General features: G+C 41.3%; 1 protein-coding gene across 5 annotated transcripts in view; it reads left to right on the top strand.

Annotated features, from left to right (window-relative positions):
- NOSTRIN (nitric oxide synthase trafficking) overlaps positions 1-21,487 on the top strand; it is a 62,434-nt gene that overhangs the window by 2,793 nt on the left and 38,154 nt on the right. For 4 of the 5 annotated variants that reach the window (XM_037044539.1, XM_037044538.1, XM_037044537.1 and 1 more), the window contains exon 2: positions 9,709-9,794. The exons of the other annotated variant lie outside the window; for it this stretch is intronic. In XM_037044539.1, coding sequence (XP_036900434.1) covers positions 9,709-9,794 — 86 coding nt within the window. The remainder of the gene's footprint in view (positions 1-9,708; positions 9,795-21,487) is intronic. 5 annotated transcript variants of the gene reach the window in all.

Raw genomic sequence — 21,487 nt, 5'->3', positions numbered from 1 at the left:
TATACTGGCTCCGTCTGGGTCACAGGTGTTGGCAGGCACTAATAAACAAAAACGCTGCTGCTGTAATGGTCCATGGCCCCCGAGGGGCTCTGCTGCGCTGCAGAGACCAGGGACCGGCCGAGTCTAGCACGAGGTCTGTGGTCCGGACGATCCCCAGTGCATATCACTAAGATGTGTGACGTGCCAATCCACACTTCCTGCGCCTGTCGCCTCGTCTGTAAAGTATGAGGAGGGGAAGATGAAGTAGACCGTGTTTTTTAACGTTCTATGTCTCGTCATTTGTAACCGCCTGCCATGGGATTCCAAGCATTACACAGATGCCTACTGAACCCAAGAAGCCCTTCGCTGGCGTGGCTTTGCTTTGACGTACTGCCTCAGGTGAAATCGGCAGCACTGCGCCTGGCATCGAAGGGCATCCAGCAAAAGCGTATTTAATTACATTGGAGTAAAATGTCATGGTTTATTTAACACAATGAATATCATCATTATCCAAAAAAGAAAACATCTAACACCTAAAATTAAAAAATGGATTTTTCTAGAATAGATTAATTTAACCTTCTTAATCATTCAAATCATAAAAAAAAAATCAGGCAAATCACCTAAGCCAAGGTTTATATAGTGCATTTTATACTGATTGCAAGTCATTTGTCTAATAATTTCATTTCTAACTGATTTGTCTAATCAGCTCCAGTTGCCTAGAATTTGCTTGCCAACACTGGACAGAAATATTTTCTTTCTTTCTTTTTTTTTAAAGATTTTATTGATTTATCTCTAGAGAGGAAGGGAAGGAGAGAAATATCAATGTATGGTTGCCTCTAGTGAGTCCCCTGCTGGGAACTGGCCTGCAACCCAGGCATGTGCCCTGACTGGGAATCAAACCGTGATCGTGTGGTTCACAGGCCCGAGCTCAATCCACTGAGCTACACCAGCCAGGGCACTGGACAGAAACATTCTCTTGATGGCTAAATGGGAAAAGACTGTGGATACTAGTTGTCAAAAGTGAAGAAATTTTCAGGGGCTCAGAAAGATCCCAAATATTCTGTCACCAGCCAGAAAAAAAAACCTGTAATGTTTTTTCCTAATAAGTAATAACCCCCAGGAGAAGCAACATGCTAAATTCACATGGCGATGTAAGATCAATAGTAGTTTCTTTCCTGGAATGAATATTTTATGTGGGATGAGGTATTTGAAAACTGAAGGATGTGAAGAGAAACCCAAAAATATGCCTCCCACATGACTTTGACCGAGCAGGCCCTTCCTGTGCAGCCTGGTGACATGAGGAAGCCATCCATCTATACTACTCATAGCACTTACTGTAGGTGACCATCAATCTGAGTAAACTTACTGTAAGTACACTGAATAGACCATTTAGAATATCTTGTTTCTAATGGATCATCTCATTGATTTGCTTATCTAACATTTCTAATCACAGTTCAGTCCCTAACTAATAAGATTCTTTCTCTAGCTCTTTGGGCCTTAACTATAAAATAACAAGATTGGACTTGAGTGGCTTCCAAACTCTGCTCCATGGAATTCCTTCGGAGGGCCTCACTGGTGGATGAGAGTTGGGTGGGAAAGGAGGTGGGGTAGGCAAGGGGGAGCCAAAGCCAAGGTTAAGAGATTTCATCCTCTCAAAGTAGCCATGTTCCAATATGTCCTGATTGCACACACACATGTGCTGGACAAGATGGTCCCTGGGTTCTGCTTTAATATCTATGCAAGTCTGCTTCCCACAGCTTTTGTCTTCACCTCTGAGTAGATGGTTCATAATGAAAGGAACAGAATCATGGTTCTAAATAAGGGGTTATGCTAAAATAATGGAAGTATTTTTAGCAACTCCTTTATTTATCGATGCCACCTTTATCTCAGTGTGGGACAGGATTCGTTGAGGAGTGTCCAGTATAGTGTATAGAGGGTCAAAAATGAAGATACTTTCCAGTGTTATTATGAGCAGAACATCCCGCTCTTATCTGATCAATAAATTACCAATGTCATGTACAAGTCTTGAAGAGCTTCCAGACTTGTGTGTGCCTGGGCCCACTGCAGATTGGGGAATAGGTTGCAGCTGTATCTGAGACACAACTCCCCTCAGCTCTTGAATTGGTAGGGTGTAGCTGGGGGTCGGGGCAGAGCTCAAGGACCAGTTGCCTCTGCCTGGAACAATTTTGTCTATCCATTACAGTGTCTGATACAAATATAATATTCTAAGTATGCCATGATACAAAAGTTAGGAGGTACTAGTCTATTATGTTTTTCTCTGAAATTATATTTTACTGATTATGCTGTTACAGTTGACCCAGTATTTCTCCCTTTGCCTCTTTCCCCAGCACCGTAACTCCCTCAGGCAAATGTTACCCCTTTGTTAATGGGTCATGTGTGTAATAAGTTCTTTGTCTACTCATTTCCTATACCATACTCTACACCCCTATGGCTATTCTGTGACTACCAATTTGTGCATCTTAATCTCCTTACCTCCTTACCCAATCCACCAAATTCCTCTTGCCATCTGTCAACCATCAAAACGCTCTCTGTATCCATGATTCTGTCTCTGTTCCTGTTTGCTTAGTTTGTTTTTTAGATCCAATTATTGATAGGTGTTTATTGTCATTTTATTGTTCATAGTTTTGATCTTCTTTTCCTTAAATAAGTCCCTTAAACATTTCATATAATAATGGTTTGCTGATGATGAACTCTCTTAATTTTTTCTTGTCTGGGAAGCTCTGCATCTGCCCTTAGATTCCATATCATATTTTTGCTGGGTAGAGCAACCTTGCTGCAGAGGCAACTGGTCCTTTGAATATTTCTTGCCAATTCCTTTGCAAAGTTTCTTTTGTGGAATCAGCTGACAGTGTTATGGGAACTCCCCTGTAGGCAACTAACTTCTTTTCCCTTGCTGCTATGAAGATTCCTCTTTGTATTTATCTTTTGGCATTTTAATTTTGACATGTCTTGGAGTGGGCCTGTTTGAGTCCATCTTGTTTGGGACTCTCTGCTTCCTGGAGTTGCATGTTTATTTCCTTCACCAAATTAGGAAATTTCTCTTTCATTATTTTTTCAAGTAGATTTCCAATTTCTTGCTCTTTCTCTTCTCCTTCTGGCACTCCTATCATATGAATGTTGGTATGCTTAAAGTTTTCCCAGAGGCTCCATACATTATCCTTATTTGGGGGGATTCTTTTTTTCCTTCTTGTTCTCATTGGTTGTTTTTTGCTTCCTTGTGTTTCATATCATAGCTTTCATTCTTGGCTTAATCTCTTCTACTGTTGATTCCTTTTAAGTTGTTCTTTATTTCCATCAGCATATCCTTCATTTCTGCCTGAATCTTTTTTTTTTAAATATTTTATTTATTTATTTATCTTTAGAGGGGAAGGAGAGAGGGAGAGAAACATCAATGTATGGTTGCCTTTTGTGCGTCCCCTGCTGGGAGTTGGCCTGCAGGGAACTGGCCTGCAACCCAGGCATGTGCCCTGACTGGGAATCGAACCATGATCCTCTGGTTCGCAGGTCCGTGCTCAATCCACTGAGCTACATCAGCCAGGGCCTGCCTAAGTCTTTTTTATGCTATTGAGGTACCAAGTTCCTTGAGCATCCTTATAAACAGTGTTTTGAATTGTGCATCAGATAAATTGCTCATCTTCATTTTGTTTGCTTCTTTTTGTGGGAGGGAGTTTTGATCTGTTCTTTCATTTGGGCCATGTTTCTTTTTTTATTGTGGAATTTTAAATTTTTAATATATTTTATTGATTATGCTATTACAGTTTTTTTTCTCTCCTTTTTATTCCTCTCTGCCCTTTACCCCCTCTCCCACCATCATTCCCCCACTTTAATTCATGTCCATAAGTTATACATTTTGGGGCTTCTCCATTTCCCATACTGTTTTTAACCTCCTCCTGTCTATTTTGTACCTACCATTTATGCTTCTTATTCCCTATACCTTTCCCCCCATTCTGCCCCCCAACCCCTCCCCACTTATAACCCTCCATGTGATCTCTATTTCACTGAATCTGTTCCTGTTCTAGTTGTTTGCTTAGTTGGTTTTCATTTTTGTTTTTGTTTGTTTAGGTTCAGTTATTGATAGTTCTGAGTTTTTTGACATTTTACTGTTTTTATTTTTGATCTTCTTCTTTTTCTTAGATAAATCCCTTTAACATTTCGTATAATAAGGGCTTGGTGATAATGAACTCCTTTAACTTGACCTTATCTAGGAAGCACTTTATCTGCCCTTCCATTCTAGATGTTAGCTTTGCTGGATAGAGTACTTTTGGATGTATGTCCTTGCCTTTCATGACTTTAAATACTTTTTCCGGACCCTCTTGACTGCAAAGTTTCTTTTGAGAAATGAGCTGATAGTCTTATGGGGACTTCTTTGTAGGCAACTGTCTCCTTTTCCCTTGCTGCTTTTAGGAGTCTCTCCTTGTCTTCAATCTTGGGTAATGTAGTTATGATGAACTTCATTGTGTTACTCCTTGGGTACAACTTCTTTGGGACTTTCAGAGTTTCCTGGACTTTCTGAAGTCTATTTCTTTTGCCAGATCAGGGAAGTTCTCCTTCATTGTTTTTTTTTTCCAAGTAAGTTTTCAATTTCTTGCTCTTCCTCTTCTTCTCTGGAACTCCTATGATTCAGATGTTGGACCATTTAAAGTTGTCCCAGAGGTTTCTAAGCCTCTCCTCACTTTTCTGAGTTCTTATTTCCTCACTGTGTTCTGGTTGAATGTTTCTTTCTTCCTTCTACTCCAAACTGTTGATTTGAGTCCTGGTTTCCTTCCTTTCACAGTTGGTTTCCTGTATATTTTTCTTTGTTTCACTTCATGTAGCTTTCACTTCTTTCTCTATTTTGCGGCCATACTGAACCATTTCTGTGAGCATCCAGATTACCAGTGTTTTGAACTCTGCATCTGATAGGTTGGCTCTCTCTTCATTGCTTAGTTCTATTTTGGGAGCTTTGATCTATTCTTTCACTTGGGCCATATTTTTTGTCTTGGCATGCCTGTTACCTTGTAAGGGGTGGAGACTATTCAGTGGGGCCGGGCAACCCGCTTCACTATGTTGTGGCACTGTCTGTGGCAGAGAGGTAGGAGAGGAAGCAAACCACTTGCTCGGCTCTCAGCCACCTTTTAGTCACTTCCCCCACTACCCACAAGCAACTTGGGCCCCTTCTGGTGCTGTTTCCCAGGTGGGTAGGCTTGTGTATATACATTCTAGGACCCTGTGTTTCTCTCCAATCAACCCTCCTGTGAGGCTGTGAGTTTCTCCTGCTGCTGCTGCAATCCCCACATGTTTTTACAGCCAGAGGTTTTGAGGTTTTATTTGCCCATGCCGGAACTCTGGGTTGCTCAGTCTGTCTTGCTCCCCAATTGTTCCTCCTAGTTTAACCGCATGCAAATGTGGCACTGCCTCGTCCTCCAGCTACCATTTTGCCAGGCATCCTCTCCGCCCTGGCTGCCCATCTCTGTCTCGGCTGCCCGTCTCCGCCTCTCCTACTAATCTGGATGAATGTTTCTTCTTTAGCTCCTTGGTTGTCAGAGCTCTATACAGTTTGATTTTCTGGCAGTTCTGATTATTTTTGTTTTTAAATTTTTTTGTTACCCTTCTTTTGGTTGTGTGAGGAGGCAAAGTGTATCTACCTACACCTCCAACTTGGCCAGAAGTCTGATTTCTGATTGTTCTGAGTGATGGTTATTCTTGAGTTTAATTGTAATTTTTGATGTGAGGAGGCTTGCCTTGTGTCTCGATGCCTCCATCTTGACCAGAAGTCTTGGTAATAGTCTATTAAGTAACAGGAAATCATCTTCCAAAATCTAAAACTGGCAGCTTCAGAGCCAATTGAAGCCATAAGATAAGCTTTATTTGAACAGCCTCTTCCTTTATAAAGTTGTATTTGAATATCTTTCAGAAAGACAAGAATTCTCACCTTTGCCACTGGCTCCTCCCTTTCTCCAAAGGCAATTGAGTTCCAAATCACTGGTTCATAAACTTTCAGGGCTGCCTGTCTTTCTAGAACTAGACCTCTGAAGACTGTGTTTTAAAAATGTGTCTTAGAGAGTTTTGATGGCTTGTTAAGTTTGGGATATGCAACAGCCTCAGCAGTAGAAATATTCCCAACTGGTTCTATTCATAACTTTGGTTGGGACAAGGTTTCCTGTACATGCCCCTATCTTTACACGTGGTGTCTGAGGTCCCCTATTCTCAACACAGGACTGTGCATTGCCTACTGCTCTCTGGTGATAGTGGGCTGCTGGGGGGCCATCGTCTAGGACAGCTCATTTCAGAACCCCTTCCCTGCTTCCTGGTTCTTCTGATGGGAGATTCTATTCCTTGCTCCCATTCTGAGTGCTCCACATTCCTCCACTCCCATCTTTTTGCTTTTTCTTTTCTCCTTCCAAACCCAGCCTGGGCAGATTAGAGAGCAGAAAACCACTCTGTGAGCATGCATCCAAATCCTTCTCTCTTATACATGACACCCCTGGTGTTTTTGTTGGGGCTTTGTTTCTGCATTGCTGAAAACAGAAGCAGATAGCACATTAATAAAAATATACAGCTTAATACTGTGAGACATTTCTAAACAAATCAAATAAGAAAGCTAGAGGACCTATGAAGATAATCATAACATTTTATTGAACATAAAGTAAGATTTGGACAAACGAAAATACTATGTCCTTGGATGGGAAGTCTAAATGCCATAAAAAAGTCAATTTTCCCAAAATTATATATATATCTAATTGCAATGCAACTGCGATTAGAATCACAACCAGAATTTTTAAATAAATCTGTAATTAGCCTTGACTGGTGTAGCTCAGTGGATTGAGCATGGGCCTGTGCACCAAAGCATCAGTGGTTTGATTCCTAGTCAGGGCACATGCCTGGGTTGCAGGCCATGTCCCCAGTAGGGGGTGTGCTAGAGGTAACTACACATTGATGTTTCACTGTCCCTTTTTCTCTCCCACTTCCCCTCTCTAAAAATAAATAAATTTTTTAAAAAATCTGTAATTAGATATGTTTGTATGGAAGAATAAATGCCCAAGTATAGCCAAAGAAATTATAAAAAGAAAAAAATACTTGCCTAAAGGGAGAGCAGAAAAAAAACGGTTAATATCTCTATGACTTAGGTATTAAGTATATAATGTGTCTCATTATTATTTTCTGTTATTTTATGAAATATAAAAATGTTTCATAATTTGAAATGAAAAATTAAAAGACTGAATGAGTTAGTAATATGTTCAGCTGCATGTTTTAAGAACCTTAAATGAGTGGCTTAAAAAACAAAAACCTATCATTGTTCTCTGACACATAAAATAAGCCCAGAAGTAGAGAGTTGAGGGATTGTGTGGTGGCCTCCAGGGCCATCAGGGACCCAGAGTCTTTTTCTCTGTCTTCTCTATGATCTTAGCACATGGTGTCTGTCCTCAAAGTCACCTCATGTCATCAGCCATCATTTCTAAGTCCAGGTGTCGGGGGTGGGGGGGGCGGAAAGCAACATTCACTGTAACTCCACACAAAACTTGTGCATGCCTCCTTGGGAAATACTTAGTTACACGGCTACACAGAAAGGCAACAGAGGCTGAGAAATGACCTTATTCCAGGGCCATGTGCGCTGCTAAACATTAATTTTCTTCTGCTAACACCTGTGTATGTTTTCTGGGATGTTATTTGGCATTATGTGAAGAAAATAAAGGGCTTAAGGGAATTTAGTGAAAATGTTCAGTTAACAGGAGTCAGCAAAATGGCTAAACAATTTTAAAGTGTTCAATAAAAATTTTCCATTGTACAAGTTAGGGAAGGAAGGAAGCCTTCCAGTATCATATTTTTTCCAGATGACCAGTTATTTTTATGACAATAACAGTGGGGAAGGTTGGTTGCCGAATAGTGATTTTGCACCCTCAGGACTCTCAGAAGAGAACCATTGGTGCACAAGTGAGGCCACACCTGAGATCAGCACAGGGATGTTTTGCATACTCTGCAGAGAGTTTTAAAATTTGTGAATCATTTGCTACAATTTCTTTAACCATATTTCAGATGCTAGTCCTTATTTTAGATTTTTTGGACCAACTGGAACATCTGGCCATCCTGGGCCAGAGCACTGTGGCAGCTGCCTCTCCAAGTTCACTGTCCACACCCTGGTCCTCACTCACTCAGGTGCCTGACTGGTGCCTGCAGGCACATCATGGTGCAAACTCTGCATTAGGAGTTAACAATAAAGTGCTTTTCTCCCTGATCACTGTCCTGTGTCCCAGGCAGTTCCAATAAAACTGTTTGCTACTGCTGTGTGCATCCTACAACCTGCCATGGCTTTCTGTAACCACACCTAAAACAAAAGCAAACCAAGAGGACAGCTAGATCAGGAGAGGAACCATAGAAATGAAGAACACAGGGAGGGTTAGCAACAGGGGAGTGGGAGGAGGAGGAGGGAGAAGGTACAGAAAATAGCATAGACAGTAGGTAGAAAATAGATAGGGGGGAGGGCAAAATAGTAGGGGAAATATAGAATCTAAAGAACCTGAGACACTTGGTCATAAACTAAAGGGGGGAAGGTGGGGGAGGGGGTGTGCAGGGTGGAGGGGAATGAAGGGGGGAATAGAAAGTTTCAGTCCCTTACTTTCCTGTGACCCTCTGTCTTCTGTTTTCTACTCTGCTAACACCATATATGAGGTACTACTGTACCGACTGAAAGATTGCCATGGGCCAGAGGATTCATGTATGTGAACGTGCCTGACACATAGTAGGTACTCAGTAAATGTGAGTTTCCTTCCCTCTTCCCTTCTCAACACGGTGCCCAGCACATACTGGAGATGTCCGAATGCTGAAAGAGGCTGCCCTGTTGCATGAGCCAAGTCACAGCGTGGCACCCAGTCTACCCAGAATTTGTGTATTTGTGTAAAATCGCATTTTGAAAAATGCAATCCACTATCCCATTACCCAGATGGCAACTGTAAGAAAGTGTGTTTGAAACCATTCCATTCCTAATTCACCTTCTCTGTGTTAGGAAAGCATCAGAACCAGCTGATATCTACCCTCTCCATTTGGGCACTTAAAATCCATTGTCGCCAAGGTCTACCTTTACAAATATCATTTTTTGAATGAAATTGTGGAATTCTAAATCACATGGCAAAAACTTTTGATCAGAATTCTTGTATCTGAAGGCTACATTTAGATATTAAATAAATTTATAAAGGTTTGGTTCATTCAAAATATTCAACTTATAATATATTTATTGCTACAGGTGATTGAGATATAGAGGGGATTAAGACAAATTTTTATTAACAAATTACATCTCACTAATGGTTCAGGGTTGTCATGAGGCCTAGAAGTTGGAAGAGAAAAATATAAATAATTTTCCAATTATTTTGGAATTTGTGGGAGAGATACAAAATGATTACTCAGTGTATTTCAGAATGTACGAAATTTTGCCTTCCCAGGAACATAGGGCAACAGGAAGCCAAACTTCAAATGTACCCCTCTGCTGAATTGTTTGCATTTGGTCTAGGGGAGAAAGAGATAGACAGCTGTTTTTTTAAAACTTCTCAGGGTCATTCATATCCAGGCAATAGAGATATAATATTTTATTTTAAGAATTCATCAAAAAAGGTGTGCATTTCGTAGCCACACCATCATTTACAATGTCAGTCATCATTACAGCAGCATTCTGAGTTTACTCGGGTTCTCTGCCTTTGGAAGTGGCCATAATTCTCCTGTGCATCTTTTATTTTTCAGTATAATCAAGTGTACAAGAACCTAAAACAGTTTTCTCAAAATGGAGAGAATTTCTGCAAGCAGGTCACATCCATTCTTCAGCAAAGGTACAAAATGTGTGTTTACAAAAAGTGGTTCTTCCTCTTTAGTTGCAGCAAGTGGTATGACTGGAGGAGGCCTTACAAGCTGTCCTACTTTCCAGATTGCAGTGTTATATTTTGGTACTTGAGAGATTAGTTTGAAGAGTGATTCTTCTGTGTTGCACATTTATCACTTGGGTGCCATGAAAATCAGGGAACAGCAGGAAGTAATTCTGCCTGGGAATGTTCAGTCAAGTCTCTTCTGATTCTTCAGCCTGAGGATCACCCCCTCCTGAGCCTACCATTCCTCCTATTGCCACTGTTGTGCTTCTCACACTGATGGCAGTTCTTAGCTGACATCTCTTTCTCTCCGATGAGGGCAGGACTGTGTCTTACTCACCTTTGTACAAGGGGCTCGTACAGCCTGGACTTTGGACTCCTTCAGTAAATATCCCATAAATGATGAGAAAGGTCATTCTAATCACCCATCCATCTAATGGGTGAAAGGAAGTTCACCATTTTCAGTATCATCTTCTTTTAATACTAGATGTGACCATGTGCAACACTTTTCACTGTGCTGAAATGAGCACACTTAACTCTGTCAAGAAGTTATAAAAATTTCTGCCTAAATTTAGAGAATGCAAGAACTGAATTGGGCCATAAAGATGTTGACCATTTTTCTACCATTAGATAGTTCTGTAGTAAACAACTTTAAAGAGACCTGCACACTAGATTGTTTACTCTGTTTAAGGTAACCCATTTCAAATTTAAATGATTGCGTGTTTATTGTAAGAATGAGACACATGGGCTGATTGCATCCTGCTCTAGTAGGTCAAGAACAAAAGAGAACATCAGCTTTATTAGAACCAAGGGAAAATATAAGAGAGCTCAGACAGACTCTTACAAAGAAAATAACCAGGTTTGGCAAGCAAAGTCAAAAAAGAATAAATTTTAAGATAAGAAGCGATTTCTGTCTTAATAGCCAAGTTGCTTTGATTCTGGGACAGGAACAGGGAAGACAATCTAGAAGAGAATTTCTCCTATAAGAAAGTAATTTTATCAGTCTCAAAGGAAATTATTTCAAATAAGACGAGTTAACTATTAAGCAAACGTAACCCATGGCCTGAGGAGAAACACCTCCCTCATGCAGATCAGGAAGGATCTACACATTAGTAGCCATGCATGTCATCTGGGCAGTCATCCAGACCTTGATTATTTGGTGTCCCCCTGCTCAAAATTAGAGCCTGATAGAGATCTGTAAAGACAAAGGCAGGTGATAAATTGTGTCTGGCAAACAGACTCAACAATGACCTGAATAAATTTGGGGGAATCACTGCTCCAACACTGCCGTGTCCAGGTCCCTCTGCACTTGCACCCTGCCACAGATACGTCTCCTGTACAGAGTCAGAACATTCCTTCTTACCTGTGGTTCTATTGAGATTGCTTCTTCCTAGGGCTCCTATCTGTCACATACCTATTCAGGTGCAAAACCCTCCACCCACGTATTCCAGAAAAGTACGCAAGCTCCAATGAAAGCTATATTTAGCTACTTGGGTAGCTAAATATATCTACCTTCATAGTTTTACCTCTTTATGGAACACAATTTAGAATTTGAAAATCTAAAGAATACTACTAATTAGCAAGATTATGTGCATATCTCTAGGATAGAATCTGCATAGCACAAATATAAAAAGTGGATCTGATGTGGACTCCAACCAGTGGGGTACATGGTATTGTGGATGTAATGAACAAACCCACATAAACTGCAGAAGTCCTGTGGAGAAAAGGGTTGGCATGGCCATTCTCTGAGTGAGAGAGTGCCCTGGCTCTTGCCTGGACAGGCTTTTATTGCTTTCTAATAGCATTACATCGAGGAAAACCCTCATTCATTATGCACAGGTTTGCTTTAGGTGATTACTTTTTACAGATAACAAAGAAAAGGCTGTTGCAAATGCAAGGGAAAAAGTGTTTGAACTGGTTAGACTCTGCCCTTGGGAGGTTTAGTTCAGACTTTAGGAAGTTACTTCAAAGATACACATTAAACATTTTCTGCCTTAATTCAGGGTGAGGGAGTTTTAGCAAAAGCAAATCTCAAAGTAGCCTAGGTACAATGCTGGCCTGGTTCCCCACGGGAAAGCTGATCTGTTAGCCTGGCTCCTGTATGCTGCCTCATGCCTGTTGGTTTTCCAAACCAGGGCTGAGCTACATTCTCCATTGCCATGGAGACATATCTAAGTGTTTCACTCAGGCCAAAAAAGTATCTTGATATTAAGTCATTTATTCAATGGATAATTTTCTGAACATTTTGTTGCACTTACCTTGTACAGCTAATTCATTTTCCCTTAACCAAGATGCTATTTTTGAGTGGCTTTATGTTCATTCCTGATAAATGTGCACTTGGCAGTGTCTCTTTACACTTGGGCTTTAAGCTTTCCTCCCTTTGCTCAGCTGGTTGATCATGTAGCTAACCTGAAAGACGTTCATCCACCTTAAGAGTCGGTATTTGGGGAGAACTGTTTTCTGAGGGACACAAGCTCAATTAGTCTAAGAATATCAGGCACACTGCGGTTATATTAGAGGGTATTCCTACACGATAGCTGGGAAGGACAGAAGCCACTTCACTTGCCAGGGATGGATCATTTCTTTCCCATTGGGACTGATTTTTTAAAGATATTGTTTATTTATTTTTAGAGAGAGGAGAAGGGGGGGATAGAGGGAAACATCAATTGGTTGCTTCTGGCACTCATGTGTCCTGACCAGGAATGGAACTAGTGACCTTTTGGTTTGCAGGAAAGTGCCCAAGTCACTGGGCCACACCAGCCAGGGCGTGGGGGATGATTCTGAAATGACCTTTTCCTGTGGAGTTGGAACTGAGTCGATGCAATAACCACAGTGAAAGGATGAATGGTCACAGCACAACTGATGATACACTTGCCTCTACTCTCCTCATTCTGCGAGTTCCTTAATCATTTCCCTATATGTACAAATGATAAAAAGCTGTATCCCACCAGCTGTCTGGACATTAGTGTTGGGCTTCTTTTTCTCTTAAATGAGTGAATGTATCACATATGAATCAATGATACCTTTCCCTTGTATCAAAAAAATACCCAGAACACCAACACTCTTTAAAAGAAACTGCTATTTAGAGTATAGGCAAAGAAAACAGTATTCCTGGAAAACATATAGGAGGCATTTCCACTGAGGGTTATGACACAGAAAATCATAAGGGCACATCCAGTGGCCAGCATCAAGAAAGCCATGGGTCTGCTTTGAATTAAGGATATCTGCTGCATAAAATACATTCAGTAAATACTTGTAGCTTGAGTGAATAAGTAAATGAAAGATGGTTAAGGCTTTACTTTCTATTACAACCACATTATTTGAACAGGGTCTTTATTATCCTTGGAATGCGGTTCTAGAAGAACAGTTCTGTAATAGCGCATGGCTCCCAGACAGAGCATCATAATCAGGCTGTGAGTTCAGAGAATGTTTCATTTCCAAGCTCAGCTGCCTTCTTGCATTTGTTCTAATTGGTGGTGATGGAAAAGTGTAGTTGTTACTGAAACACCATTTTTTCCTGGAAATTCTGCCATTCACAGTCATGCTTAGCTTCTTTTATCCAATTAGTTGCTTCAGTTTCCTTTTTTGTAGTAGTGACTCAGATTTATCCAGAGAGACACAGCAGCTCCTAAGATGCCTCATGCCGGAATCATTGGGTTCACTTTAACACAATTACAAATCAGATTTTAAAAGAAAAAGACACATTCCCAGAAACTATGAGTATTTGGTTCCCTGCCCCTTCACAGCTAATGTTTAAACAGGCCTTGATGGAAAAAATCAGTTGTTCCCCTGTAAGGAAGCTTAAGATTAGGTTTTCGAATGGCAAGTACCCCTGCTCTGGAAAGAAAGAAACAAAGAAAGAAGAAGGAAGGAAGGAAGAATGGAAGGGAAGGAGGGAGGGAGGAGATGAAAGGGAGAGACAGAAAAGAAAAGCAAAAAAAAGACAAGAAAGTTGGCCATTGTTCCATTCATGATTCGTTATAGATGTTGTCAAGAAAGGAATAATTAAAAGAAAATTTCTGGTAAATCCTCACCTTTTCTACTCTACCCATAGCCTGGGTGATCCACAGCTTCACCTTCCTTTTGCATATTGATGATTCCCACAGGTGTATTACTATAGACAATATGTCTTATTTGTACGTCAAACCATTATTCCAACCATCTATTGCACAACTTCACCTGGGTGTTCCATGGAGCGTCAAAGCCAGCCTCTCCAAAACAGTGTCTACCAGCTTTTCCCCAAAGCTGGAACTTCTGAATTTTCTTCTTCTTCTTTTTTTTTTTTTTTTACCATGGTTACTAGAACCACTGACTGCCCAATAAAGCCCAATACCTGGCAGCCACCCACTATCCCTTCTTCTGTCTCAACTTATGACCAAATAAGTTGGTCATCATATTTCTTCTAAACACCTTTTCTACCTTATAGCTTTCTTTTCATTTCATTGCCTCTGCCACTTTCTGGCAAATCTCTGCACCCTTTCTTCTGTCTAGGGGTGCTGCTTTCCAGCTGTGCAGTTTTGTGCACTGCATGAAGGCACCTGTGTGAGGGGCCCTGTGAAGGCTGGGGTGGAAACCATTCTCAACCCTCGAGTCTTGCACCCTGGCTCAGAGTTGCATTCCTTCACAACATCTTCTTTTTCTAGCCCAAGCAACTAGGGAGCTGGCTAGGGCCTTCTTTCTCTCTCTCTCTCTCTCTCTCTGATTCATCTTCCGTTCTGTGGCCATGACCCTGTTTAAGACCTTTTAAAGACTGCCACCTTCAGTATAAAATTCAAGCCTCACAGTATTTTCTAAAAGAAATCTGGATTCTTCCTTCATATGAAGCTTGTCTCTCCAACTCCCCATAACCCATGTTCCTCTCCGTCTCACTGAACCACTTGTAGGCACCCCCAGTGGCATCCCTGCCACCCCCCACCCACCCACTCTTACCTCTCATCTTGGGTCCTTGCATTGTGCAAGCTATATCATCTGTCTTGCAGACACTTTCACCTTTAGCGAAATTAATTTACCTTAATGCATTGACTGCCAGGTTCTAGTCAATGCATTAAGACTCAGCCATCCTGCCCCAGCTGGTGTGGATCAGTGGGGCACTGGCTTGCAAACCAAATGGCCACTGGTTCAATTCATGGTTAGGGCACATGCCTGGGTTGTGGGCTCTGTCCCCAGTAGAGTTTTGCATGAGAGGGAACCACACATTGATGTTTCTCTCCCTCTCTTTCTCCTTCCTTCCCTTCTATCTAAAAATAAATAAATAAATATCTTTTTAAAAAAAGATTCAGCCATCCCTTTCTGGTGGGCCTTCCTTGACTCTAGTCCCCAGTCTCAAAAAAGTGCTCCTCAGAGATGTCTAGAGCTAGTGCTTACCTCTGATACAGCTCTTACTGCCCTACACTGTTACTCTCTGTTCACGTATCTGTCTCCTTCACTGGAGGCTGAGTTCCTTGAGGGTCCTTCTATTCCTTGCAAGTACACAGAGCCTGACACAGAGCAGGCATTCAATAGGTGCTCACTGAGCGAATAAAGGCATTAACGTATGAGTGACTCTGTACCTTCAGGCACTCTTAACTTAAAAAGTTCAAGTTAGGTTATTTCTGAAGAGCAACAAATGAGTGTGTCAAAGAAATATACTTACATAGTATAGAGAATATTATTTTGAACAAAAGCTGGAGAACAAGAATAAAATCACAGATGAGACCATTTACCCAGCACAATCTATATAGATCAGCCACTGTGTTAGACACGTCTTATATCTAGTCATTTTTACTTTAGTTCTCACACCCCCGAGGCAGTACAAATGAGCTCTCTCATTCAGTCCTGATTTCCAGATGGGAGTGTGGATGAGATAATACACTTTGATTTCTACCCAGCCCAACCCAGGCTCCATATAAAGGCATCTTCTAAGTGGACAGACAGCTTGGGGCACTGCTGTGGGAGTCCCAACACTCTCAAGAGGTCCTTTTAGGGTCCCCTGTGGGTAGGGACATCAGCAACCATCAAGCCCAGTGGCTTTCCAACTTGGTAGCACATTAGTCTGTGGGGACCCTCAAGGGACACTCAGGGCTGAGAAGGTTAAATAGGCAAGGCTCACTCTCCCACATAGTATTTATACAGTATGGTGGAGTCTGCAGAAAATTTTGTTTTCAAGCTAAAATTTTTGAAACCTGCCCTTCTTGTCCATTTTCCCTGACTTCCCCCATGACAACCCCCAACCCCTTTTATGAGCTCGTTCCGCACAGGCGTCAGCAGATACAGGGGATCTGAAGTTCTAGAGCTACCACAGCTGTCCACTCCCTGGGCTAAAGGTGAGCAGTGACTCAGTGGGACTCTCAGCCTGGACCCCCAAGAAGGGAGTCTCATCCTCCCATTTCACCCCTTATACTGTTCTCAGGAGGCAGAAGAGAGGCAATCAGTAATGATGAAGTGGGTGTTGTGGGCTAGCCAGAGAACCCAGCCACTAGAAGAACAGAACTTCCATGTAAGAATGTCTTTCAAGTTGCTAGGTAGCCTGTTTGTAAAATGAGCTTGGGATTGTTTTTCGAAAGATGAGCTGATGGAGCTTGGGTTGAAAATGTCAGCATACCAGGCCCCAACCAGAAGCTGTTGCTGTGGAAATTAGGAGGCCAGAGATGAGGATGATATGATGAACAAAGATTTTCAGATTGCTAAAATTCCTTCTCAATTTACAATGAAGGCAGGGCTCTGTTCCCTGCTGCTTCCAGGCTTGAGAGAGCCTTAGTTCCATTTTATTTTTTTAATATTATTTTTCAATTACAGTTGGCATTTAATATTATTTTACATTAGTTGCAGGTGTACAGCACAGTGGTCAATCATACTCTTTTCAAAATGACCCCCCGATATTTCCAGTACCGTCTGGCACCACCCGTAATTATGGCAGCATCATTGGCTGCATTCCCCGTGCTCTACTTTACATCCCATGACTGGTTTGTAACTACATGTTTGTAGTTTTTCATCCCTTCACTTTTTTCACCTATGTCTCAACCCCCCGCCCCTGGCAATCATTAGTCTGTTCTGTGTATCTATGAGTCTGTTTCTGTTTTGTTTGTTTATTTTGTTCATTAGATTCCACATATAAGTGCAACCATACGATATTTGTCTTTCTCTGACTGAATTATTTCAATTAACCTGATACTTTATAGGTCCATCCATGCTGTCACAAATGGTAAGATTTCATTCTTTTTTTTATGGCCAAGAGATATATATAATATATACACATATACACATGTATCTGTATATGTGTAACATATATATGCACTATACACATATACATATAATGTATGTACATATAACACGTGTGCATTATATGTTGCATATAACGCACATATACAATACATACATAATATATTCATTACCTATAATATATGCATTGTATTATATGTACACGCATATAGTACATGTGTATATGACACATGTGCATTATATTATGTATAATACATCTATACAATACACATGTAATACATGTGCATATAATATATGATATATATTATGTATATACATTTTTACTGCTAGAAGATATATATATACATATATAAAATAAACATTTCCCAGCTACAAAAAATGTATATATAAGTTTATATGAATATATGTGTGTGTATATGTGTGTGTGTGTCTCACAACTTTTTTATTCACTTGTCTATTAATAAGCATTTGTGGGCTGCTTCCGTATTCTGGCTATTGTAAATAACACTGAAATGACCATAGTAGTGTGTATCTTTTTTATTTAATTTCTTGTAGACACAGGAACCCACTACAGTTTATGTTTTTGGTGTTTATTTTTTTACCACTTTTTAAAATCTTATTTTTATTAGAGCAGGACATTCTAAAATTGATTTCATGGTCACTTATAGTCTTACAGTTTATTTTGTGCTCTATATAAAATATTGAATCTGATACCATGTATTTTCCGCCTCTTCTTTCTTTCAAAAGTATAATTTATTTTAAGTTCTAAGACAAATGTTAGTCTTTGACTTAGGTTATCTTCATTATATACCAATGAAAATTTATTAACCTGTCTCCATATGCTGAGAGGAAATCACATCATAAACGGACTAAAAGTCAGTACACGACATTTCTCTAGCCTAGGATCCTTGAAATTCACTGGAAAGTTCTGCAGTTGATTCGCCCATCAAAAGATACACACAACATCAATTTCACACGCACTGAAACAACTTCTTGGAGGGTCTCCACTCCTATTAGATGGCTATAGGGCTAGAACAGTAAGCACAACGTTTTTAGCAGCATGTTTCTGATTATTTTAATGAGGGAATGAAAATTCCAGGTCTCAGTTTGAGATTAACGCTGTCTCTCTTGCCTGCCTTTGCATGCCGTGACTTTTAGGCTGGTAACCACAATACGGCAGTTCCCTACAAGGGACTGAGCAGTTGTGGGGAGGGGTGCGGTGTGGAGGGGGCTGTGATTGCCACCTCTGCTTGGGAAAACACCGAAATCAGTTCATTTCTGCTTGGCGAGAATTCTTGCGCAGGAATAGTTTTATTAGACCACGAGCAGAGACGAACCACATGGCATGTTTGTTCAATTTACAAACATTCCGAGTTATAAAAGTGACAGCTCTCCCTATGCTTGCCAGTTGGAACATAATTTATCAGAATCATTTTCTCCTGGGAGAAATTCGGCAATTAACCTCTGTGAAGATAAAGACCATTCAGGGCCAGAGGCCTGGGAACCTTATTATCTGCAGGCACGTCGCCAGAAGGGAAGCCCGGCGCAGTGTTACGCTCTCCACGTACCTACATCCATCCTCCGCCGACCCTGGCTTATTTCATTTCCATTTGACTTGCGGAGAAATCTGCTGAGGATTGCGAAATTGCCATTAGTATTCAAGATGCAAGAGGAGATGATTACAGCCTGCTTTGCATGGTCGATATGAATGCTTGTTGTAAAACCTTATACTCTATCGAAGGTGGACAGACAAGAAGCTGTGCCTAACTCAGTTCCGCCTCAGAGGGCTATGTTGGTGACAGTTGATATCTCAAACCCCACCTTTCCCATTTTCCACACTCTTAACACCTCCTTCCCCTCATTTGGGAACACACCTTATGATAAATAGCACAAGTGATGCTGGAAGAAGCCCCAGGAACTCAATCTACACTGAGGCTGCTGTGGATTCCGGCTGAAGGCAGAATGAGAGGCAGCATCAATCTTTAAAAATACTTACATTTGACTTCCTCCCCGCCACTGCCTGCAATTCTCCATCTCCAGCCTCTTCCCCAGTCTCAGAGGAGAGACCTCAGTGGCTAAGCAGGCAGGTTTCCAGCCAGTCTGCCCTGTTTGAATCCCAGCCCTGTCACTTATTCATGGGTGACCTGTGGCAAGTTACTGACTAGACTGTCTGTGCCTTGCTGTCCCACTCCATGAAATGGGTAGAGTAAGGTGCCTACCTGGTGGGAATTATCATGGCTTAGAGGAGGAAACATACCTAAAACACTTAGAATGCTGCCTGGCATGCTGTAAGTGCCCAGTAAATGTTGGGTGTCACTACATTTTGTGGGGGCAGATTGTAGATGACACATTTGTCAGGAGAGCACTGTTTGGGTTTTTAAGCTATACCCAACCTGTAAAATAGCACAAATCTGCCCCATTGCAGGCTTCTAAGACACTGGGACATAAAGAGAAACCTTCCAAAGCAAGCAATGCTGTGGGGTAATTGTATCTCTATTAGGCTGGTTAGGCTCTTACCATGCTCAAGGGAAAGCCAGCAGAGACACTGGAGCTCAGGAGTATAGACGGCCAGGCCCCAGGCAGGAGAGCAATAGCTTCACAGTGAGCAGGACCCTCTCCCTTTCTTGCCACCAAAGCCCCACATGTCCCCCCGCCCCCGGTGGATCGATCTGATTAAGTTAGTGATTTAAAGGAAAGTAGCACTTCCTTCTGGGCATTGTTCTTTCTATTTCTGCCTAGCCTCTAGAACACTTTGTACAGGCTACAAGGTCTTTCCAAAAGTGAAACTGAATTCTGAGGAACTGGCCATGGGACGGCACTGACCTTTCCTGTTAGAAGACACCCCGAATTGTTCTAGGGCTGATGGATGTGCAAACTGTGTGCTCCTTCCCCCACATCACCCCACCTCTGTGTATCTCGGGTGTCTGAATGCTTAGGGATCTTTGGGGGTACATAATAAGGATTGTTAGAAAAATCAATATGTGTTAGGAGTTTGTTTGGTGCCCAGCTCTGAGCTGAGCACTGCAAATGCTTCCTCATATTTAATGTTCGTTGTGCCGCCTCCAAGGAACAGTGCTGGGAAGGGCAGTCCTGAAAAGCCCTCAGGTCAGCAACAGACTAGGAAAAGGTTTATTAGTCTAGCTATTCCAAGTGCTACAAGGTGGTGTGCTCTATATCAGGGCTGAGCACGGCTCAAACTTGTGGGAATACACCTAAATAGTTCAGCTGTTTTAAGTTTTTGAAAGTAGTGAAGACAGAACGGACTTGTGACAGAAACCCATTAAAACTTCTAACCAAGACCCCATGGAAAGCCCATTCATTCATTCGTTTACACATATACCAAGCACCTATTATGTGCCAAGCATTGTAATGTATATGTGGCAATGAACAAAAATTCTCGACCCTTACGAAGCTTTTATTCAAGGAGTGGTCATAGAAGTACACTGGAAAACATGTGGTTTAAAATAGTGGCCTACGTTCTAGGACATAAATTAACAAGGAAACTCTTTTAGATAGGGCAGCCTCTGAGGTAGTGGTGTTTGAACAAGACCTGTTGGGGTTTACGTGAAGGAGAAAGCTGCATGATTACGTAGCAGAAGGAGTACATGGCAGAGGCTACAGCAAGTGCAAGGGCTCTGAGGCAGGATGGCCTTTGGCCACAAGCAGAGTATAGTGAGCAAAGGAAAAACTTGTGGGAGAGGAAATCAGAGAGGAAACAAGGGGTCAGATCTTGCAGGTCAATAGCAATTATTCCAGTCTCTGAGCCCCTCCTAAGCTTGGGTCATTGCCATCTTTCAATTATCATAAAAACCCCTGATGTGGGACTAATTACTCCCTTTTATGTTGCCTGGTGCCACCCACTGAATGGTAGAGGTCTGCCGGGATTATAGAGCATCCAAGTTCATCAGTCACGATGGTCTCCCTGGCTTGCTGCTGACCAGCACTGTCTCTACCTCTCCATCAGTTGGAATGCATTCTTAGAGCAGAGAAATCGGCGTTTAAGGAAAGAAAGAGATATTTATTTACTAGCTTCATTGTTTTAAACTACTTGCCTTAACCTTTCCTCTATCTTGGGCAAGGTCTGATACCAAGCAAATGTTTTTGCGCCATGGCCTTAACATGCATCCTACAAAGATTTTTGTTCTTTCAAACAGTGGTAAAAAAAAATAATTAGCAGGGAAAAATAAATAGAGATTTAGCAATAGATCAATACTCCATGATCTCTGGATCCCATTTTATAAAAGAGAGCTGTCTTTCCTTGGTTCAGTTTATAGCACTGAGTCTAATGTGTGTGGGGAAGTAATGCAGGTCTCTAGTTAGTTACAGGAGAGCTCTGGGATGGTATCACAAAGGAAATGAAGCCATAAATAATTCTAAGGTATTTTACAATAAATATAGAATTAAAGAACTGAAAATATGCAACAAAAAGTTCTCCAGTCCATATTAAGGAAAACAATACATAT

The sequence above is a fragment of the Sturnira hondurensis genome, unplaced genomic scaffold (assembly GCF_014824575.4).
Source record: "Sturnira hondurensis isolate 20B ecotype Veracruz unplaced genomic scaffold, ASM1482457v3 Scaffold0004136, whole genome shotgun sequence".
Classification (NCBI taxonomy): Eukaryota; Metazoa; Chordata; class Mammalia; order Chiroptera; family Phyllostomidae; genus Sturnira; species Sturnira hondurensis.
The sequence above is the reverse complement of the archived record's forward strand: the minus strand, read 5'-3'. Positions and strand labels throughout refer to the sequence as shown.